Source organism: Lycorma delicatula, chromosome 5 (genome assembly GCF_047948215.1).
Source record: "Lycorma delicatula isolate Av1 chromosome 5, ASM4794821v1, whole genome shotgun sequence".
Classification (NCBI taxonomy): Eukaryota; Metazoa; Arthropoda; class Insecta; order Hemiptera; family Fulgoridae; genus Lycorma; species Lycorma delicatula.
The window spans coordinates 1,828,007-1,853,395 of record NC_134459.1 but is presented as its reverse complement, the minus strand read 5'-3'; the positions used below and the strand labels follow the sequence as shown (position 1 = coordinate 1,853,395).

Below are 25,389 nucleotides of genomic sequence, written 5' to 3'. Positions count from 1 at the left end.
ACATTTGCCTCGGCAGACATTTGCATCGGTAAAATACAAATCAAATTTTGCCTTCATGTAGGCTTCAAACAGACATCTTCACATCCAAACTAACTGACCGGAAGTGCAAACCCTGCGCCTAGTCCAAAATCGACAACACCATTCGTGACTGTGAATGCTTCAGAAAATAAATGAGTTTAAGGCTAAATCAGTGTTACACTCGTACCGATCAAAATCATGTTTTATGCAACATAGAAATTCAGACCTACACCCAAATAAGTCACCTAACAAGCGGAACATAACCTCATTCCAGTCTGCGCAGGAGCCGGGGACAAACCCCGCACCACCACTGGCAGAACGAAGCCACACCCCTGGTCGCACGAGCTACCATACCCCAACAGTGCAGCCACTCCTGCCAGCAGGACCCCAAATCAAACCGTAAACAATACAAACATAATTGTGGCACAATGCCAATGCGCCTACCTCCAACCGATCCAATGCCTAGCTAGGCCAGAACCCTAGCCACAATCAAATACCTCGACAAAACTCCCACTGCAGACCTACACACCGCAAGGGCGCAAAGAAAACCAGCTACTCCTCGCAGATCATCCAGTCAATAAAGAGATCCAGAAAGGAATGTATTCTCTCAAGTTCCCTAACAACTCGTGAACGTTCGACCTCATATCAGGGACAGACATAAAGGGTATGGTTTGCCGTATTATCAGTCCCACAATCCAAGCATTTACTCAAACCCGCCAAACTTGCCCAAAAGACACCATGCCTGGAGAGAAACTGTGATATTAGGTTTGCAGCTCAGCTGTACTAGTTACTGTTGTTTTATATGCAATTGGGACAGTAGAGACAGGAAAAGTACTATATTAAAAAAAAAATACTAGCCGAAGACAGAAGTACTCATGTTGGACAGAAAAAGTTTGTTTCAAATATAATAAACATTTGTCAAGCTCTTTCTGAAGAATATGTATCTTTCATCATTACATATAAAACTTGGTTTGATGAAAAATTTTGTCAAAGGTTGTAACGGTTAAAGTTTCTTATATATTAAGAACAAGTTTCTCAAGATCAGTAGTAAAGACTGTAGGTACAATCTAACAAAGATTTAGACTTTGAGAAGGCAGTATAGTTGTCAATTAAAAATACTGTTAAATCATTATTAGGCAAAAAAAAGCAGAGTATTATCTAGAATCTGTGAGTAAAGTTTTTGAACGCTACAAAAAACTGGGATGCTTATGTTAATAGATATGTTTAAAAATAGTCATGTTGCATTCACTCTTGGATGCAAATGATTTAGAAACAAGCTACCAGGAAAAGCTTGAATGTATTTTCTGGGGACTGAAAAGAGATTAAACACAGGAGCAAAGCTGATATTAGGCAAGATATACTATAGGCTATTCAGTTCCTTAAAAAATCAGATTTTCTAAATTTGTTACAAAAAAACCCCGCTTTCCAATTTTTATTTTGCAGATTTGTAAAAGCAGTGCGAAAAATACTATAGACCCTTTATTGAAATCGTACAATAGAAAAAAGATTTTTTTTTTGTAGATCATTTATAACAAAATAATTCTTACTGGTTAACAAATTGGCCTTCATATTCCGTATCTATTTTTAACTTTTTATCAACTTGATCAACTTATGTTAATGTTGGTTTCATTCAATTACTAATACACTTAGTTAAATGAATGTATTCTGATGACTATGAAATGTGGCAGTTGAAGGATGTGCAGAATCTTACAACTGATACTTTCTTTCTAATCATAGAATGTAAAAACACTACTACTTATCTGCAACGTTATATATCTTCTATAAGTTTTTTAAATTTTATGCATGTAACCTCCATTTAAATGCATTTTTTTCCTTCTCATAGCAATTTAAGAATTACTTTAAATATTTGTTTCCCAGTATATAATATAATATAGTGAATACTATAGTATATAATATACGCATCAAAATCAGTACAGCAGACATCTAAATGATCAAAAGGTGCTCCTGACAAGGGTTGACAGTGAGATTACTTCCCAAGAACCTGAAAATATCCTTTCAAGTAAATACTCATTTCACATATTTTTTCTATAATTATCTTTTAACAATAATTTAGAAATCACAACATTTTCAGTGTGGTAATTGTAAGTTCGGCATTCTGCTGATCCTAATTATCTATTAAAATTATAGTAACTATTATTACTAAAGTCAAATTTTGATATAAGGAATATTACAGCATTTACTGACAAGTCTTATAACTACAGTTTACCATATATTAATAATCTCTAAATTTTAAACTTGTTTATAATTACAAAAAGCTAAGGTGTAACTTCTTTCGTTACAAACATAAGTAGTGAGAAGATAATGCTTTTAAAGAAATTTTAACTTCTGATTGAACAAATGAAAACATTGTGGAGATAAGATTTTCATGAAAAACATGATATAATATACCAACTATTGATAATTTTAGATATAGAGGGGAGTGCTAACTACATTAATGGGTGACAATATAAAATAATTTTCAAGAAAAAAAACAAATATCCCAGCTGAACACTTAAAAAGTTTTCTTTTGTATGATTCATTCATAATGTAGACTGAAAAACAAGCAAAGTTCAAATTAAATTCCCACTGTAAAATAAATATCTCGAAGAGCAAGGAATTTCTTAAATCGATATTGGTTTGTTTAGTTCAGTTTCAAATCTATGATGATTCAGCTTAACATTCAAATAATGAATACTCGGCTGTGAGAGCGCAATAGAGCACATAAATGATAAGATTTTTATTTTATAGGAATATTTTATTACATTTACACATGTAGAATAACAAATATTTATATTGGAAACAATTGTCTGAAAAAATACCATAAATTGCATCTAAAATTTTTTTCAAAGTATAAAAAAATTCTGCAACTGACGACTATCATCAGCTAATGTACCTGTTTAATATTTAATGGAAAGAACAGATTAATCAATTTACTCTGTTTGCTTTTCAAAATTACTGCCAAGAAACAAAAAAAGTTGTTAAATTACTATGCGATATTCTAGTTATTTGGTTTCAGTCAAATTGTCACAAATCATATTTAATGACAAGAGATGAAATATAAATTGTACTGATCAACATGAACAAATTATCATAATTCACCTTTCTTGGAGCAGTTTGATTTCTGTTATCCTCAAATGTTAATTAAATCTCAAATTATATAATACAAAAACATTTAGACTTCTTAATATCCAGACAGTGGTACTCTGGTGTTTTTATAAATAAATATAGAGCAATAGTAAAAAAAATACATTTAAAGAAAAAAGTGATACACATTAAAGCAATAACCATTTAATAATAGAAATGCGTGACTAATGTAGAAAAGTGACATATTTTGTACCCCCGTAAGACTAGTTTTTGCTTCATTACAATAATGTTTAAAAATTCTATAGAGTTTTTGATTAAATTAAGTACATTACAGGTGTTTCTTTAAATTGTTTTGTAACATATTTTTAAGTTTTTCGAATGCATCAATAATACTTGTCAACATGATTTTTGTCTCACGAGTACCAGTAGCTGTACTCAATGCAATTTTTATCCTGTTTTCAAATACGTATTCGGAATTTCTCAATTACCCAAAGCTTTTTATTTTAATTTTTTAAATATTTTAAAACCTTTTTTCATTCATTGTCAAGTAAAAGCAACTAGATAATTGTAAACATGATGAAACCATATGAGCTAACTCAACGGGAAGCGTTGCTGCTATTGTGCAGGTTCAGACATGTACAAACGTGATCTAGTGTAACACAATTCATCAGAATGATGCCAGTTATGAGATAGTAGTGAACCAATAAGCACATCATTGTGATTGCTTTATGTGTCTGAATTATTATGTATTATATATTTACAATTTTGTTTCTTTTAATTAGTTGTTAGTTACAAAATGCTTAGGTTTGTTTAAATCATCCTAAAAATGTTTGTTATGCGGTGAAGTGATGCTAGAGTCCCAAAGCTAAACCTTACTCCACTATTAAAAAGTGTTATGAACTTTATTTTGGGTGTAAAGTCTGGGAACAAACAAGGGCCTGGGCCACATATCTGTTGTTTATCATGTTCTAGGTTTCTCACTGCATGGAAAAATGGCGCATGCCACATGCTATCCCTATGATTTGTAGGGAACCCAAGAATCACTCTTCTGACTTGTTATTTCTGCTTAATAAACATTATAGGGATTATGCAAAATCAAAACGTATAATTGTGTATGTACCCTAAGCTTCAATCTGTAATAAGACCAGTTCCACACTGCGAAAAATTGTCCATACACAGCCTTCGGAACATGTGACATTGGATGAAGAGAGCTCAGAGCTGATGGAAGAGAAAGAAACAGATTCTGGTGATACAACTTTTGAACAAAGCAGTTCATCTGAGCCTCATTTACCGACTCAAGAAAATCTTAATCTCATATTAGATTTAAGTTATCCAAAATACAGTCTGAAATGCTAGCTTCCCAGCTGAAAGGATGGAATCTTCAAAAGAATAAGATATGTACTTATTCATAATCATTATTCTGAATTAAGACTATTTTTCTGAAGAAAATGGCTTGGGATTTTGTAATGACATTTCTTTTCTTATGGAGACACTTTGTAATGAACATAACCCAACAGAATGCCGCTTGTTCAAAGATTCCTTAAACTTAGTTTAAAAGCTGTGCTTCTGTATAATGACAATAAATTCCCTTAAGTATCTGTGGCTCACTGTGCTAGTATGAAAGAAACATATGAAAACTTTAAATTTATATCGGAAAAGCTTCAATGTGCAGTGTATGAATGGAATATTTGTGATAATTTGAAAGTAATGCACTTATTCTTGGTTACAGAAAGTACTGTTGTTTTTTGTGTGAATGGGATAGTAGGGACAGAAAAAAGCATTTCATTAGAAAAGATGGCCTAAATGCAAATCACTCATTCTTGAACAGAAAAATGTGAAACGACCCACTGTGTAATCCTAAAAATGTGTATCTACCTCCGTTACATATCAAATTAGGATTAATGAAGAAATTTTTCAAGGCAATGTACAATGCTCCTGGTTTCATGTACTTAAAACAGAAGTTTCCTAAAGTTATTGGTGCAAAAATTAAAGTAGAAATATTTGTGGGTCCACAAATACAACCACTAATGCATGATGAAAAGTTTGAGGAACTATTGAATCCACTGGAGAAAGCAGCTGGGCAAGCATTCAAAAATGTTAGTTTTTTGGAAAGGTGGAAAATTACCATAATATTGTCAACAATCTTATAAAAATTTGGGTTGTAAAAGTACACTACCTGCACTCGCACCTAGATTTCTTCCTGGAAAATCTTGGCACAGTGAGTGATGAACACAGAGAACACTTTCATCAGGAGATTTCAGCTATGGACAGGAGGTATCGAGGCAAATGTAATCCTAATATGCTGGTCAATTTTTGCTCATCAAGAGGGATGCTCCACAGGCGAAATATAGCAGAAAATCATTTCTTACTTTCTAGGCGAGTCAAATGTTGTTTGAATATCATGTAGTTAAGTGTGCAGAAACTATTAAAATGTTTGAAATTATAAATACCTGTCTTTCGAAAAACTTGTGTGAAGGAGAAAAACCGATATCATATTTGAATTCAGGAGAAAAAATACTATCAGAATCACATATTTTCCTTCCTAAGATAAAAAAAAATTCTTTTTTGTTCCACAGTATAATCAACTAACCTGTTCCTTTTATTACATTATCAAATACGAATTGAGACAATATATTGTTCATTAATCAGATGTTATATTATAGTCTTTCCTACATTCACTTGCCATATACAGTTGTTTATCTATAAATAGTTACCTGAGATAGTGTAACATAAACCGGGCAACACTGGCATTGATGCAAGAATTTTGTCAATTTTTTTTAATAAAGTTATAAAACTGATTAAATAAAAGCAATATATATTATAGTTACATTAAAATTTAAGTGTCTAAAGTAATTTTTATGTGATGAAATAATTATAAAAGATGAAGTCAACACAAATTATATATATATATATATATACATACATAAAAGAAAATTTTTGTACTTGCAAAGTACTAATATGCTTGAATGATATGTTATTACTTCTGCGCGACTGGGTTTTGCATTCAAAAACTGACTGTATTTAAATCACAACAAACAATAAGTTTTCATTTGAAGATACAAATCATTTTTAATTTTACTTTTCACCTATAAATGTAAAATCTTATCTCAAGATGAAACATACTATTTTTTTGCCAGATGAATAAACTTATTCTAAGTATAACATAACATATTACTTTATACGTTATGAATAATACTTTGTCTAAATTTATTAATGTATCTAACACTGTAATCTGGATGAAAATTATAGCCCTCTAATATTGTTAAAAGACTTGCTTGCATTTATTAAACATCACAATTTTTTGGGTAGGTTGGTGTCATTTCACAAAATAATTACCAGTTATCAGTTATATGAAACACCTCTAATAATAACTTAATTTGTTGGAGCAACATATAGTTGTTTTATTCAGCAACTAAGCCCTGGCTTTCAAAAAACTCACCTAAATCAGGAAGTAGTTCATTGCTGTAATTTACAATCGCCTAATCTTATAAAATTGATATAATGAAGTTATGTAAGCTGTCTTAAACAAAATTACTTAACTGAATAAAATGAATCTAACCTTTAATACATATTCAACCAATCATTCTGCAAAACCTGTACATGTCAAATAAAGTGCATATCGATCAAACATATTGTAGAACAAAATATTTTATTAAAATTTAATTCTGAAAAAAAAAATTCCCATAAGCAACTAACAAATTAATCCATCATTCACTTCAAACATTTTCATATATAAAATAATGTACATTCCTATACTTAAATAAAATAACATCAGCAAAAAACTAATAATAATAAATAAAATAACACTATTACTGAGTCTCTATAATGTACATTAAGATTTTAAAACATTTATTGGAATATTTACTTCAGTAAATATGATTGTAATTCAGACTTCTATTAATGTATTTATATCTTACAGATTACAACTTTATTTACATCATTTGTTACAGCAAATGCATCATAAATCCATGGGATCTTCAACTTGGTGTAAGTAAATCTTGGATTGTTACTTAAATTTAACACCATGTAATGATGAATTCTTTATGATAAAGTTTGCTGGACCAAATGATATGCTGTGAAACCACTTGAAAGATCTTTTGTTATCTCAGTCGATGCAAGTTTTACAAAAATTGACTTTCTATGAAAATCTAAAAAAAAACTATCTTTTGGTTAAAATTTATATGGAAGGTGGTAATAAAAAATAGTAATTGTACACCACTTAAATAGCTGTTATTAGAACTAAGCAATAAATGCCATATAGAAATATACAAATAATGAAATTATATAGCGACACCATAAAAAATAAAAATTTAGAGAAAAATAAATTGAACATATATTCTCATATTACTTATAGTTTTATTCTTATAATATTAATTAGTCTTTTAAAATTATCAAACAAAAGTAATGATTTCATACGTTTGCAACAATTATATTTTGTAATAATGCTGTGCACCGTAATGAATGTATGAATAAGTAAATTATTACGATGATGATGACAGCAACAATAAATGATTTTTGTTTTTAAAAAGTTTATTTTTAACAGTTGTGCACCGCAAATTATTACTAATATATAATATAATTATAAATAATTACAGTTGTACATATTTTGACATCATGTATATAAGTTTTTATTTTAATGTACATTATTGTAAACAAATCAAATATACTGTGTGGCTAAAAAAACACTTTTTTTGACACAATGTTTATAGTATAAAAAGTATCATTTCAGTGTGGTTGAGGTCGACGGAAGTAAACGATGATGGCCAAGAGTCCAACAAGAATTGAAACAAGGTAGAAATCCCAGTTTGGTCCAAGTGATCTATCCAGATTTAATAATACAAGCCATTCTTGCCAACGACTCTAGAAAATACAGAAAACTTTTTAAACATCCATAATTTTATGTGTAAATAAAAAAACATAGATAACAACCATCACCACCATTATAAGGAAAATTGCTACTCGCTTTCCTGTATCATCTTAAATGTGAATAGTAATCAGAATGTATTGAATTCACCCAATAAGCATGTCGGTCTTCTTCATCATCTCCTACAACTGAGTAGCATATGGAAAGATCCAACTGAAAAACAAACTATATATTTTTCAGTGATTGGTACACGCTGATTCAAAACAAAAAATTATGTAGTAGTATTTATGAATCCCCTTACAGTCAGACTAGAGGATCTTTCCACTGAAAATTCATTACACTTTCTACTTTCTCCTTCATAATAAAACCACTGGTGGTATTGCCTACTGTTACCAATGTTTTAATTAACCAATTCTGCTGTATGTAGAATAAGAGAAATTAGAAATTTCAGAATTAAACTGTTTTAAATAAAGGTATTCAAAATTTTATTAAGAATTTTCTTCTTATTAATTTTTATTAATAACTTTTTAAGTGAATACATCATCAAATATACATAGACATCACAACTGGTGCAAATTCTTTATAAATACAAATATATTTAAATTATTTCAAATAAACTTTATACATTTTTTTTTGTTATTAAGCTTTTTTAATTTCTGGCTAAGAGATTCTGAAATAATAACACTTTTCTTTTGATACATAAATATTAAAACAAGTGGACTTACCTCTTGTAAATATTTAAGGCTAAAGAACAGTGACAATTTCATAAGAGCAAGAGCGACAGGTACTTTGGCATCAGCACTTGTTTCTGCAGCCATGTCATAACATCTTTTTGCCAAATGTATATCCTGAAATAATTAATAATTGTATAAAAGCACAGAAAGCGGTCAACATTATTCTTGCAGATAAAAAAAATCACTACAGTGTATTCATTATATTTCTCACTTATATTACACATAAAGCTGCAACCATTTGCAGAGAATGAGACTTACATATGTCATAGTAACACATGAGCTGGTTATGCTAATAGTGGAGTTCTTTGGCAAAAGTTAGGTGAACTAGCAGCAGTTTAAGTGTTCAAGTGTAGCAAAACTACAAGAAAAAATGTAGATATATAGGTAATACAGTAAATTAAAAAAAAATTAGAAGCCAACAAAATAATATGATTATAGCCTACAATGCAAATCAAATTTAAACGGGATTTTATTTTTTTTTTAAATTTCTTTATTGAAAAATAAAAGGCAAATATAATTTATTTTTCTACAGTTTCCTGCTTTAGAAATATATTCTTCCTAGCGAGAAGGAAGGTTTTTTATTGTAGAATTAAAACTGGTTGTGTCAGGAGCCAATTGCACACAAATCCCTCCACGCCCTCATCTTTGAATCGTTGCTCTCCTAGAGCTTCTTTAAGCGGCCCAAACAAACGAAAATCACAGGGCAATAGGTTCGAGCTGTAGGGAGGATGATCAACTTGAGTCCAGTGCATTTCTTCTAGTATTGAGACCATTACAGCTGTAGTATGGGGCCTGGCATTGTCGTGGAGGAGGATGGCCTCTCAAATCAGTTGATCTCATCTTTTGCAGCTATATGCAGCCCTCACCTTGTTCAACAGCTCGCAGTAGTAAGCAGCATTGATTGTGCATCGCTCATGCAAAAAAATCAATGAGCAAAATGCCTTGCCAGCTGACAGTCGAGTCTTGGCTATCACTGGGACTTCCTCCACCACTCCATATTGGCTTGTTTCGACTGGGGAATGTAATGGTGGACCTATGTTTAATGAAGGTGAAGATGCAACTCAAAAATGCATCACCTTCTTTTGTAAACCTTGCTAAAAGCCTCTGACAGACCTCCAAATGACTCAACTTCTGATCTGTGGTCAAAAGGCAAGGGACCCATCCAGCACACACTTTACAGAACTGTAGGTCGTTTGTGATTAACACCTGACAGCTCCCACAACTTATTCCGACCTGTTCTGCAATTTCAGATACTCTCACCCGATCATCTTCAAGAATGTCTCGAACCACGTGAATGTTTTCATTTGTAATTGTGATCTGTTCCTGATTTTCCACTCGTACTTGTCCTTGATAATGTTTGGTCCTCGAACTGTGCAGTCGATCTCTGGAAAATTTCTGTCATTTGAACTCCTTCACAAGTAGAAATTTTATAATTATGCACTGCGCAGTGGAGGGGTTAACTGTTTTTCCGACATCATGAGCGTTACTGACGAATTGGTTGAGTGTGGAATGGCCAGCTCTCCCCACTCCTAATGATCCCACCCAAACATAGTAGAAGCACAGGCCCAGTCCTACCGACTGTTGATGCTTAGAAACAAAAATCCCATTTATATTTGATTTACCCTCGTAATTATTCATTGTAATGGAATTTAGTGAAACTGCACCCAGTATAGTTCATGTTACGTGAATGTAAGACACGGTTTATAAACGAGCATATATGGCCGATGGTATAGTATTGACATCGGACATATATGCTGTAAAATACAAAAATAAAGAATATCAGTTGTTTACGCACATTTAATTATAAATTTAAAAAAAATTCATTTTGAAACAGAATGTTATTTTCAAAAAGAGAGAAAAAGCTCCTGTACAAACTTTAAAAAAATAATACTTAAGCTGTAACAAATTTTGAAGGCTATATATTATTTTTAGAAATTTATCTGTAAAATTCTTCCCATTAGGCACCATAAAAAAAAAAACAGAAACAGGGAAAGAAGAGTTCCTTATTAAATGTTGGAGAAACATTTCACAAATTCATTTTAATTTCTTCTGGAATATGTTGTAATTATAAGCTGTTAAAACTAATTCAATAATTTTTAAGCATAGTCACATACAGACAGACAGAAATTAACATTATAAGTCCAGCACTGATAAAACTTAAACGGCACAGTTTCAGAATAAATATCCATTGCTTGTTACAATTTGAGAATAGCTTGGGTATACTTAAACAAAGCATTACTTCTCATATATTTATTTGAATACTAACCATGAAAGACGTTAAAAAAAAATAAAAAGTTTATATTATTATTTAAATGTAACAGCGGTTAAGAAAGTTACCTGTTGCATCCCTAATCCTTGTTCATGCATATAACCAAGATTAAACATAGCCTGAGCATTATGTTGCTGTTCAGAAGCAAGTCTGTAATGCATTGCTGCCGTCTCGTAATCTATATTTGTACCAAGACCGTAATAATGATAATCTCCTAATTTAACCTGGGCTGCAGAATAACCTTGTGCAGCAGCACGTCCCCAGTACACTAATGCACGAACATACAGTTCCTGCTCTGTTGACCATAAGCTCACCTCGCCTGCAACAAAACATAATGAAAAATCACATTAAATAGAAAGAAGATTTTAAATATAATAAAAGCTACCACCAAATTATTACCGATATAATAAAACCAAATAATACAACGGTTTCATCTATAAATAACAGAACAAGGGAGTTAAAAAAAGTTTATTACATTTTATTCATGGCAACTACAAATTGATACAACCTTTTCCCATTTTTTTTAATAATAAATGAATTTGTAGAAGGTGAAAGTGCCTTGCCCCAGAGTAGGAATGTAATGCAGAACCTTCAGGATGGAAAAAGCAGAGCTGCTACCATCCTACCATGGAGATTGTTGAAATGATGGAAAATGTATGGCAGAGCTAACTGATATAAGCGTGAAAAGATCTTACAACTTAAAAACACATACACAATGCAAATTACTAACACAGTACTTATTAAGAGAAAATTGCAATTAAAATTTTAATGTGAAATTAACTACACTATGGTATTGGCACAGTTGAGGGTGAAAGATTCTGAGTTGTAGTCCACTATAAATAACCTTTAATGACATGTATTCTACATCTAGTATCATAAATAAAAAGTACTGAGAATGAGATAGTGATGAATAGCTCTGAGGAAATGGCTAAAAATCGTTACTGATTTTTTTTCATATATACAAAACAAAAAGTTTAAAAAGAAACCGACCACCAAAATTTAATTAAAATATCTTTATCACGAGTCATATTTTATCAACTACAGATAATTTTCAAAAAATTACATCTTAAATTATTGTGGTAAAGTCCAACAGAAATTTTAATCTTGAACCTCAATACTTTCTTGGACAGGAGTTTAAAAAGGTTTTTATCAATAATTTGCTTTTTTGTTTGTTAACATACTCCAAATCGATCATCAATTTCAAATGTCCTAATAAAATTTGCATAAAATCTTGCACAATAAGTAGAGAAAGTAAATAAAATACTGTCATGTAAAATAGGTTTCAGCAATAATATTGTATGAAAAATTTTGAAAATATTTATTTCTTGGGAAAATATTAATTAGGTCTACAGTTAACAGAAGAATAAATGATAAAAATGGTTTCATAATTTTGTTCCCACTAATTCAGAAGCAAACTAAAAGATTAAGTGATATCTAAAGAAATCCATTTTCAATCAAAATGGATGCTCTACACTGTAATACTACACTACATCCTACTTTTTGATAATGAATTAACTTGAGTAATGAGTTTCCATCAAGTGATTGTACTGCTTCAAGTTTACAGTCGATCAAACTGTTAGTCTTATCAGACACCCCTTAAAAACGTAAGACCTTTAAATCTGAATAAAGTTAGATTTAGACCCGAAAGAACCCATACCTCAAAAAATGTAAGTTTTGAAACAAAAGTACACACAGAAAAGTCCAATATACCTTACAAAAAAAAATCTACTGAAAGGCAAACATTTAATTTAAGAGGTATCAAACATTATGAATCGTGAGCCAACAATGCAAATTAATTCTCTAATAACTTATTTTGTATGCGCTAGGAAGTTTTCAAAAGAAAGATTAAATAAAAGATGGAAAAATAAACAGACAATACAACTTTGGTATATATTACTACTCATGTTTTACATAGATGTACTGAATTTTATCTTTGCACCAATTCTCCTTTCTTTTATTCATCAAAGCTTTTTGTTTTTTATATTAGAAATATCTACAACAATCTGGATATTCACAGCTCACCATATAGTTTTTGACAGATTGTAATATTATATGGAACATGAAGAGTGTTTTTATTTCATAACACTCTTAAAAGCTGTGATATAAAAACCATTAAACAAACATTGCTGAGACAGAGTAATGCATCAATAAGGTTATTTAAAAGTAAAGAAATAAAGAAGAAAAATTTAATATTTCAAATACCAATATAATAGATAAGATATACATGAACATACAATTTTTTTTTTAATTACATAAATATATATCAAATACTCATTTAAATATTCATATCTTCAAATTTACTTTTCTGAAAACTATTTAATAACCTAATTGATAAATATAATCAGAAAATCATCAACAAACATTATTGTGCCCTCCTCTCATACAATAATAATGTATTTTGACGCTAAAGTTACACTATGATCTTAATTACAAACTTTACAAACTACTAAGAATAATTAAATTTATTGATATTTGGTAGCAATGATCCACAGCATTGACAAAAACAGAATCAATGTCTCTATACTACTCTCTCATACATCCACCATATCGGAAATTCTCACGGCTTTTCGAGAAGTTCCAATCTTGAACATTCTAGAACGTTGCGTGACCATCTGTCCAAATGTGTATAAATGCTGCACCTGGTTCAATTTCAATCAGTCTCAGTCGAGATACCACATACCAACGTAAGCGGCCAACCGGTCTACAACATTAAAGACCTCAAAATTGTGCTGCACAATGAAACTGTCAATTAGGCCAAAAAGAAATTTCAAGATTGTTTATTTGTGATGGAATTGATCTACTTGGTCGACATATTCGAGAAATTAAATACTTTGAATCTTCAACTGCAAGAAGCAACTTACACATATATTGGATATGAATGATGAAGTTAATGCTTTCTGTAGAAAGTTGGAATTGTGGAGCAGAAATTTAAAGCAAAAACCCTAGAAGTGTTTGCAAATGTGGATGAATGTGTTAAAATTTACAAGACTGAAGAACAACATGTGAAAGTTGTTTTTGTAACCGTTGAAAATAGTATGGTATGCTGGCAAAGAATTTATAAAGTATTTTCTTGCTTATAACTTAGTAGCAAATTACGAGTGGGTTCAGGATCCATTTCAAAATACTCCTGAAGGGCTCTTTAACTCCCGATGAAATCTTCACAGATTTCACGACAAGTGGCGAAATCATAAAGACAATTTAGTAATAAATCACTCTTTGAATTTTGAGCAGGGGTGGATGATGAGTTTTCTACACTGAAAACAAGAACATTTTGTTCACTATTACAATTTTCAATATCCTATCTTTGCGAAATCGGATTTTCTGCGGTGGCGGCTTTGAAGACAATATATAGATCTCACTTAAATATAGAAAAAGAACTCATTAGTGTGTCTATTTCTAACATTAAACCTTTCTTCAAAAAAACTTTTTTCTGCAAGACAGGCCCAAGGGAGTCGCTAATAATTATTAAACTTGTTTTTAATTTAGTATTGATAAGTTAATTATCTCCCTCTATGAATCATGAGACCTTGATGATGGTGAGGGGGCTTGAATGCTCAGTGTTACAGAGTAGCTGGACCAGAGGTGCAACCATATCAGAGGTATTTATAAAAAAAAAGAAAAAAAACTTAATTATTAAACACATTGTGCAATACTGATACAATCCTATTTATAAATGTATTTAAGCAATGTAAATGTACAAGCCTATTTATAAGTGTATTTAATCAATGTAAATGTGTATTTTATTATTTATTGTCAGAATGCATTTTATTTTGCTTTCATTTCAGTAAATTAAGAAATTATTTCAATATTTTCTTTTTTATATGCTCGTGCCCCCCATTTATATTGATAATATAAACAATGCCCGTATAAAAAGAAAGCTAAATTTATAAAGGTAGATATTTTTTTTTTTTTAAATAATAAAAAGATATTCATAAAGGGATGTCTTAATAAACATTTTTCTTAACTCAGTCTATCTGTTTAACTTCAATTCACAAAAGATTCTAAATGCTGTAACTGGATTTAATGCTAGTTAAAAAGTAACTATATAATCGCATAAAAAAAAATGCTCCATTAGCTCATTTACACTAATTTCAGCTGACTTCAATTAGGAAGTCGATTATATTTTAAAACTGAATCTAATATTACAGCATAATTTAATATATCCTGATCACTTAGGATTATGATAGGATCACTTTAGATTTTGGATTTATATGTTCTAGATATATCTGGATATCTAATACAGTTTTCTTTCTTAATTCAGGACATATAGGCTGACTTTATTCCTTGTTAATGTAAAGAGTGACCCAATAGCTTATTATGCCCATGGATCACTATGACAGAATGTACAGACACTTAAAATTCAACAACAGATGGTGACAGGACCTAAGCTTAAATGTTATTACACAAAGCGAAGGAAGGTTATTTCAAATATTAAACCTGAATGCACACAGATCAGCTATATATTAAAAAAATAAAAGTAAAGATTATAAAATCTGACAAGTATAGGCTATATAGCAAATGAAATTTAACCACTTTTTTTTAAAAACAGTAATAACAAAATATCTGTAATTTAATACAACTTAACAAAAAGAATTCTTTTTCTTGTCATCAACAATAAAAAAAAGAAAAATAGAGAGTAGTATTACTACTGTTAATATTACAAACATTATTATAATTATTTTTTATGGCCGGATAGGATTACGTTAATCAGTCCAGTATCCAAGTCTCTTCGATGGGACTATTTGGGCCTTGCAGTCCTCCCACTAATTTTTCATGTCTTTGTGTCCTTTCTAGTGTTGAAAATGTTCGTGTTGTTTTTTCTTGTGAGCATGAAGCAAGTGTTTTTGTTCTTGATCTTCTTGTTTAATTTTATCTTATCTGTGGTGTCTACTGGTGAATGGCCAATTTCCTTCAGATCCTCTCTTATTTCTCTGATCCATCTGCATCCTATCTTGGTGTTTTCGACTCCAGATTGTACTAAACTAGCTGTTTTAGAAGTCTTGAATCTTGAATTCTCATGACTTGTCCAAAGAATCCTAGTCTCAGAGACTATGTTCTTTGGACAGTAAATTCCTCTTACAGTAAATTCAGTAATTCCTCTTACAGTAAATTCACTCTTACAGTTGGACAGTAAATTCCTTTGGTAAATTCCTCTTACGCATGGTATCAGTGATGGGTTTTAACTCTTTGTACACGATTTTGTTGGGCACAATCCACCACTCCCCGACTTTCTGGTACTTTTATTGATCCAGGTTCTTCCAATTCTTCTTTTGATTTTCTGGAGTCTGTCTGTCTTTGATTGTTCATTCAGGTGGAAGAGTGTTTCTGCTGCATAAGTGGCTTCTGGTTTTATAACTATGTGTAGTGTCTTATTTTTGAATTTATTGATAGACATTTTTTATTGTAAATGTACTGGGTTAATTTTTGAGCTTCATCTAGTTTGTTTCTTCTTATTTGGAGCCATGTTTTTTTCATTTAGGTTGTTTGTTACTATTTATCAGAGGCATTTATTAAATTGGGAAACTATTTTGATTTTATAATAGTTTATATTCTTTTAATTGTGTTGGTTTTTGAGGCATAATTTCTGTCTTTTGAAGTTCTAATATCTATTATTTAGCTTCATCAATGCTGTTTGCTAGCAGTGCCAAGTTGTCGGCAAAACCAAGACAGGTTTTTTTTATTTTTCAGCCTATTTTTACTTTTGGGGGGCACTTTTTGAGCCATTCCCTTACTACCATTTCTAAATCCCAGTTGAATAATAGCAGTGAGAGCCATTGCAACTATTCAACTAATATGCTATTAATAGCACCTTGCCACTGTCCTCCTTTGATCTCAAAAGGTTCAGAGAGCCTGCCTCTGAATTTTACCTTTGACTTAGTGTATGTGAGGGTCAGTTTTATAATGTTTATTAATTTGATATGTAGTCCGAGGTGTCTTAGAATTTTTAGTAGGGATTCTCTGTGGATGCAGTCATAAGCTTTCTTAAAATCTACAAATATTATCAACATCTTTCTGTTTCTTTTCCTGTTGTATTCCATTATTAGCATGAAACTCAAGATCTGGTCTGGACAGCTCCTCCAGGGTCTGAAACCTCCCTGGTATTTTCCTAGTTTTTTCTTGAGTTGTGGACCAATCCTATTGAGGATAATTCTAGAAAGAATTTTGTATGTTGTGTCTAGGAGTTAGATTTCCCTGTAATTGTTAGGGTCTGTTTTGTCCTCTTTTTTGTATAGTGGATGGATGAGGGCTGTCGTCCAGTGTTCTGGTAGTTCTTCTTTGACCCAGATATTGACAAGCTGTTGATGAAGAGCAATTTTTGCTGATCTTCCTACATATTTCCAGATCTCAACAAAAATATGATGTTCTCCTGCTGCTTTGTAATTCTTCATCTCACCCAGTGCTTGGTAAACTTCTTTTATTGTGGGAGGGTTGATGTTTTCTGGTGGTGTTGGTGTTGAAGTTTAGGAATTCTGTCGGTTCTTCGCAATTTTGAAGTTTGTTGAAACATTTAGCTAGGATTTCCACGTTCATTATTGATATGGGCCACTTTACTTTTTTCATTCTTTATTAGTAGGATTGGGGGGTTTGTATTTTTGGAGGTGATTTTTGCAGACTTTGTAGTAGTCCCCTGACTGTTTTTTATTGAATTCCTCTATTGACTTCAGTGTGTCTTTATGGTGTTGTATTTTTATTCTCCTCAGGGTTTGGGTGGTTTCTTTTGTTTTATTAGATTTTGGAAGTATGTTTCTGAATTTTAGAATTCCAAAATAGCCTTCTCCTTGACGTCTTTTTTTCCACTGTATCGTCATATTTGCTGTTCCACCATTGATGTTTTTTATGGGATTTTATTAAGGCTAATTCTAGGATTTTTTAAGGTTGGTGACTAGATCTTTGAGTTTATTTGTGATTATTACTTTTTTGGTTGCTTTTTGGTAATTTTCATTCTTGATTAGTTGAGTATAATCAGATTTCTTTTAGTTTTAAGGGCTTGGTTTTGTTGCTTTCTTTGGGGAGTAAATTTAATTTTAATTTTGACTACATAGTGCTCTGAGCTCGAGACTACTCTTCGGAGGACTTTTATGTTGTAGATCTCCTTGTGGTGGTATTTTTCCATGGTATTTTCCATGAGGTATTTTTCCATGGTCTAGTTGCCATTCTCCTGTAATGTAGCCAGACTGTTTCCAGGTTTTGAGTTTTTGAAGTTTCCTCTTGAAATATGTGGATTTCGAGATTAGGTTGTGGTTTCTGCAAGATATCAACGATTTTCTGTCCACTTTTGTTTGTTTTCTTTTGGCCAGGCCATTTTCCAATGATGCCATGGTATCTACTTTCTCTGCCTAGTCGCTTTAGTACTTTCTGTGAGCACTGAAGTCGCCAATTAATTGTTTAACATGGTATTTGGGGAGTGTTATTTATAATCAGGTCCAGTAGATTCCCCAACTTTTTTGTTTCTTTATGGTCTTTTGGAGTTATTTTTATTATTAGCGGGTGCATGGGCATTTGTTATAGTGTAGATTTTATTAGATGCTTTTAGGCAGATTGTTGAGATTCTTGGGGATGTGACTTAAATTCTTGTATAGAGTTTATTATTTTGAGGCTGACTAAAAAGCCTGTTCCAAACTGTGAAACATTTTTCATCACTCTCTTTCCAGGTATATCTCTGTTGAGCCTATATCCTTGAGATCCCACAGTGTTTCTTATTTCCTGCAGACCCATGATGAGAATTTTGTGTCGGTCCATTAGGCCAGTTATTATTTTTAGTTAACCAATCTGGATGAGTGAGTTTACATTGCATGTGGAAATGTAGACAATTTGCTTTGGTTTGATTTTAAACTTTGTATTTTTCTTGTTCACCTGTGTAGTGAATTCCACTTGTGGCATTCCAATGATTCTGATCGCATATTATCTTCTAAGTGGCAGCCCTCCATATCTGAATGCTGCCTTCTCTGAACTCTGGTGTTGCTTGGTTCAGCCAGTGTAGTATTTCTTAAAAGACCTTTCACGGTTGACTGTCAAGGACTGTGTTGGGACTAGATCCTGAGTTAAAACTCTAGATGTGATCTAGTGAGTGATAAATATGTCAAGATTCATTTGTTTTCTTTGTCCTCTTCATTAATATAAACATCTCCTGTCGTCTTATTATTATTATTATTTTTTTTTTTTTTTTGTTAATGAACCAGCTGATCTTAATTATTGTTAGAATTAATTATATGAATTTACTTTCTTTTAAGATGTATTAGCAACAACATCACTAAATCTTTATTGTTGTAGCTAGATATATTTAATACATATTTAAAATGTGAATAGTAATGTGGAAATACTAAAGTAAACTAAAAACATATTATAACTAATTATCCTGTTAATTAATGAAGTGCAAGTTTTGAAAGTAAATAATGGAAGTGATTATTAATAATCGGTTGTCCAGAATTACTTAATGTCTACAGTTTACACAACCAACAAATTGTTCCGCAGCTGAAATTGTTGTACAGTGTGGTTTGATTTGATGATAAATGAAGCTGTGAAGTTTCTTTAGATTCAGTTCCCCAGACAAATTTCTCATATTTGTTCTGGATATAACCAGGTGCACCTTGTAGAAGCTCAATCCGACTTTTGTAAAAGTTGTTATTTTGCAGAAAATAACAAGTCTGATCCTAAACATTACACCCAGACAACATTATTCATTACAAAAATAATTAATAATATTAAATTACCTCTATCAAGCATAAAGGCAGCATTACTTTGGGCTACTTCGTATCCCAACTCAGCCATAAGAGCATATGATAAGAAACCATCATTGAACCGTCCTTCCCTATACATAGTGTGAGCTTCCATCAGTTTCTCACCCCAAGCACCTCTTTCAGCAACATTCTTATACAACTGTAAAATAAAACTTTAAGGCTTAATATAAAATTATGTTTAATATTTAATGGTATTATTGTAGCATTATTTGTTTAATAATAACTCATATTACTGCTTTTTAATTTTAAGTATACTCATCAACATTTTAAAGAGATCTCATTACTCAGACAAATGGTGTGTTTGTTAAAAAACAAACATTAAATATTACAAATTTTGGAAATACAGGGGAAAAATATCTTCTTCCAGTCAATTGATAAAATTAATTATGTAATGTTAGTATTGTAAATGTTTGTGGATTAGAACTATTCTTGTGGTGATAAAACAGAAATCTTTGGACTGGTTACAACGTTTCTCATATCTGAAACTTAGGTCAGACAAATACAGTTATTTCATTCTTAATAATAATTTTTGTATATGCTTATTTGTAATAAATGTTTGAGGTCAGTATTTTACAAAATTATAACCTACCTTTATGTTATAAAACAGATAAATAAATAAAACTGGTATTTTTAATATTTATGAGTATAATTTGATGTATGTAATATTTTTCTGGCTATTCAGAAATTTACAGCCAGACAAAGAAAAAACAGTGACATGCAATTTGTCAAACTCTTCAAAATAATGGTTGTCTCAGCTTTGACCTCATTATTTGAAGTGAGTTTTCGTGCAACGAGTCATTTCTTCAAGTTTAGGAAGAGTTAAAAATCATTAAGTGTAAAATCAAGTGAATATGATGTATGTAGAAGCACTTCAAAGTATAGTTCATGGAGTTTTGTAGCAACAACCAGAGACATATGTGTAGATGCATTATCATGGTGAAAGATTTGACCTGAATAGCATACATGTTTATTTGTAAAAAGTGTTTGAAGTCAATATTTTATAACACTACAACTTATCTTTCTGTTATAAATCATGTCATACATGGCATATTAACTGGTACAAGGTTAGCTTAATTACACCAAGGTTTCTTAATTACACCATCCATCGTTATGATCAATTGAAGCATCCTTCGATCGATCTAGTAATGAAGTGTAATACACCCTGATGATGGTCCTACCTTTTTTCAGGTAGTCTAGACAGCACCACAACATAATCATGAACTTTCCTGTAGATGGATCTGTTTTCACTTTCTTTAGTGAACTTTCATTTCCTCCTACAGAGTCTAGTTTCTGGCATGTAACAGTAAATCTGTGTTTCATCTACTGTTTTAAAAAATAAATCAAGAAACTCGACTGAATCACACTTGAATAAGTCTAAACATCTTAGAGAAGTGTTCCATCAGATACATTTTTGATCGAATATTAACAAACCTAGCCCTCACTGAATGGAAAACTTTTTCATTCTCAAAATATTGTGTAAAATGTAGCGGAAATGATCTAACAAGATGTCTGTGATGTCAGCAAGCTCACATACCTTAAGTTAGTGATCATTTAATATACCATTGTGGATTTTTGTGATGATTTCTTCAGTTATAGCACTTTTGGGCATCCCATGTGTTCATCATCTTGAATGGATGTACAACCACATTTAAATTCTGCAGCCCACTTTTTTATTGTCAAAAATGAAGGAGAAGAATCCTTTAAAGTAGAATCTGACTCTTTTTGTATGTCCAATGAAGTTAAACTTTTTAAAATAAAAGTACTTTACAACAGCTTTAACTTCAATTTTACACATTTTTCAGAAAATGTCAAAACTTGTTTGCTATACTCAACTGCCACACACACTTGTGTGTGGTTAAACACATGCAAAACTTGCATTCGGGTTTGAATCCCGGTCAGGCATGGCATTCTTCACACACGCTACAAAACATTCATCTCTTCCTCTGCGGAATGAATTGCTTGACTGCGGACCCGGAGGTAAAACAAAAAAAAAAAACTTGCATGCACACCAATCTAAAGAATCATATTTGACAAATATCAAAGCCATTTGGTCATACTTGCACCATCACTGTGTCAGGCTGAGAACTTTCTGAATGACTCTGGTAATCTTAAAACAATCTTATTTTAACACAAATATATTATTAACCAAAGCTCCTTTTTATAAATTGAACTTTCAATGCCAATACTTTTTTCTTTAGCGATAAGAACAACCCTAAAAAAATAAAAGGAATAAAATGTAACTGAACTGATAATACAAACTGAACATTATACAAAACAATTTGATTCATAATCACACCAAAGATTAACAATGGACAAAAACAATATTAAAAATTAAATAACATTATCTGTTGATATGCTTTCATATCATGCTTTAATATCAAATTCATTCAGGTTTTTTGTAATTTTAAATTTTTTTAAATTTTAAGTTTTTAAATATCACAAACAGAAGTCGGTTAATATGACTGTGGCTAAAATAATATTAATTACAAAGAGAATATTAATTAGAGAAACATCTTTTTTATAGTTATGTAAATTATAAAAATTAAATAATATATTTAATGTGTAATTCAAGTAAATTAAAAGACTAGGATCAACGGAAATGTGCTATAAATTAAAAAAAAAAAAACATTAATAAAATAATTAACTTTACATCCTTACAAGGAAATGAATGAGTTAAAAGTAAGTGACATGATTTATTCTTAAATTATTTATAAAAATATCTTCAAAACATTAAGATTTGGATAGAAGGCACGAAAAAGACCTCAGACTCTAAAGTTCAACACTGGATGAAACTATTTTTAAGTTTGCAAAAGCACACTATTGACATATACTATGGAATAATTAATTAACATAGCAGTATATTCCATTCAAAATTAAATAAAAAGTGATTAGTAAAAGTAGTAATGCCAATCTTTACTGACTTTATGGAAAGAGGCATGTCAATTAATGCTGAAACTTACACCAAGACGTTGAAGAAATTGAGAAGAGCCACACAAAGAACACGGCATGCTGTGTTCAAGCATCATTTTTCTTCATGACACTCATATGCATACTGCAGTAAGCACTCAATGCCAAATCGACAGTTTCAAATGAGAGTTGTTTAACCACCCTCCATACAGCCCCGATCTGGCTCCCAGTGATTATCACCTTTACCCGAAAATTAAAAAATGGTTAGCGACACAGAGTTTTGAAAATGACGAGTTGTTGAAAAACGGTGTTATTAACTGGCAGGACAGTTCTAAGACGAGGGTATTCAAAAACTTATTTCTAGACAATTGCTTTAATTTTGATGGAAAATAAATAAGATGTATACAATAAATTGTTTTTTAATAACAAATCAGATGATGTCCAAATAGCCCTCAAAAAAAGAATAGAAAGTATAAACTTTCTATTTCAAAAAGCTGCTAATCAAAAAAAAAAAAATTTAACCGGGATTATTTTTAAATGTCTGATTGAGATATAAGATAAGAAGGTCCATATCAACAAAAGACCTATCAGTCATCCCAGGAATACAAAAAAGAAGAAGATTTACAATAAATTTACAATAATTAATTCCTACAAGATGATAATTGTAGAAAATAATTTTCAATAATGACTGGTCTTTTATTTGGATCTTATTATTGAATTATTTAAAAAAATATCAAATAATGAAAAAAATATATACCTCCACAGCTGTAGTACAAGAACGCATCATGCCAGTACCAGTTGCATGCATTTGAGCCAAATTATAGAAAGCTAATACATGTCCAGATTGTGAAGCCAGACTGAAGTACTTATTAGCAAGTTTATAATCTCGTCGAACTCCAAGGCCACCTTCAATAAAAAAGTATAATAAACAAGAATACAAAATTGAATAAATTTTGTAATCATTGAATACATAAAACCACAAAAATACCAACTTGTGTAAAAAAATTTCACAATCACAATATCTTTTGTTTTTATTAATAATCAATAAATTAACAATAGAAAAAATCACAGTTGTGTGTGTGTGTGTGTGTGTGTGTGTGTGTGTATGTGTTCCAAATGTAACAAAACTTATAGAGCTGGAGGTATAATAGTGTGCGTAAAACGACATTCCAGTCAAGGTCAATGAAACCAGTTTCTTATCGGCTGACAACATTTGTTTATCTTTGTTGATAATTGTGTTTGTAATATTTTTGCTTTTTATAGATATCATTGGTCGATAGCAGAAGTATTTATTAATGAGTTATATAACTGATATCCACAACATAACGATGCTTGTAGATGTAAATTTGAATTTTTTAGAGGATACGATATTATTAATAAATATAAATTTTTGCTTATTCAAATGGTATGGAGTCTCTGGCCAACAGCCCTGTGAGGATGGATACAAACACTTGTATAGATCATTTTTTCATTAAATGTAAACAATTCAAAGAAGTGTCTTTAATTTTTTTTTGCTGATGTTGCACATGCTGGCGTCACAGACCATTCCCTTATTCTTGTCTGGAGTGATATTAAAAAGCTTATATATAAAGAAAACTCAGTATATAACAGTATATATCAATATAGTTTTATTAATTTAGTTAGGTTTAAACATGAGATCTTATATGCTGATGGGAATTAAGTATTTAATGAAAAATACATAGACAGAGCTTTTGTAAAGCAAAGAGTTTAAAACAAAAACTATAAATGTCATCAAAGTTAAACACTGGGTATCAAATAATTTATTAAATAGAATTAAAAGAGAAGATTTATTTGAAAAAAGTTACGAATCAACCATATAATTTAGATCTAAAAAGATATTACAGTAAGTACAGGAATAGACTTATCTATGACATAGGGAATTCTAAAGAATTATATTTTAGAAATTCTTTTATTAATAACACTGGTAATACTAGGGAACAGTGGATACTAATTGATCAGTTAATAGGTAAAAAAGGATAAAAAATATGAAATAGATGAAATTAAAGCCAAGATAAATTACCAGATAATTAGTAAGGTACAAAAGGTTTCAGATATTTTTAATAGCTATTTTTTAGGAATCACAAAGAAATTAAACACACCTCTTGAGAATATTACAGTTCAGAATCAATATTAATATAACATATTTTTACCTCAACCAAAATCAGAACCATTATTTTCCTAGAGCCAATACATTATCTTGAGATTGAAAACATTATAAAGTTTATAAAAACCAAAATTTCATCTGGTTTTGATGAAATTTCTTTGCATGCTCTAAAATTTGTGTGTGAACATATTTCTCATGTTTCTGCGTATTTATGCAATTTAAGTCTGCAGTCGGGTAAATTTCCAGATAAACTTCCAAATAAGCAATGGCAGATCCTATTTATAACAAGAGGAGATAGTAATTATATCGGGAACTTTATGCTCATAATCCTGCTTTCACAATTTTCAAAGATTCTGAAAACTACTTAAGTCAAGACTGGTTAAATTTCTTAATAAAAATAATTTTTTCAGAGTTAATCAATTTGGCTTTCAGAAAAATTTGGGCACTGAAAATTCCTTATTTAAATTTGTCTCACAATTGGTAAACAGCATCAATGAAAATTCTAAAGTTGACCCCTTCTTTCTGGATATCCAGAAGGCCTTTGATATCATAATATATTATTATGATATCTTATTATAATATATATTTAATATATTATTAAATAAGACGGAGCAAGCGGGTATTAGCCTTTAACTGGTTTGAATCCTACT

The 25,389-nt window shown here is 30.9% G+C and overlaps 1 protein-coding gene across 2 annotated transcripts in view; it reads right to left on the bottom strand.

Annotated features, from left to right (window-relative positions):
- Positions 1-4,840: 4,840 nt before the first annotated feature.
- Positions 4,841-25,389, bottom strand: part of LOC142324641 (protein sel-1 homolog 1-like) — an 83,579-nt gene continuing 63,030 nt past the window's right edge. For both annotated transcript variants that reach the window (XM_075365496.1, XM_075365497.1), the window contains 5 exons: positions 23,372-23,520; positions 19,681-19,846; positions 11,038-11,288; positions 8,692-8,814; positions 4,841-7,962 (listed from right to left, as the gene is read on the bottom strand). In XM_075365496.1, the coding sequence (XP_075221611.1) occupies positions 7,828-7,962; positions 8,692-8,814; positions 11,038-11,288; positions 19,681-19,846; positions 23,372-23,520 (824 nt within the window). In that variant the 3' untranslated portion in view covers positions 4,841-7,827. The remainder of the gene's footprint in view (positions 7,963-8,691; positions 8,815-11,037; positions 11,289-19,680; positions 19,847-23,371; positions 23,521-25,389) is intronic.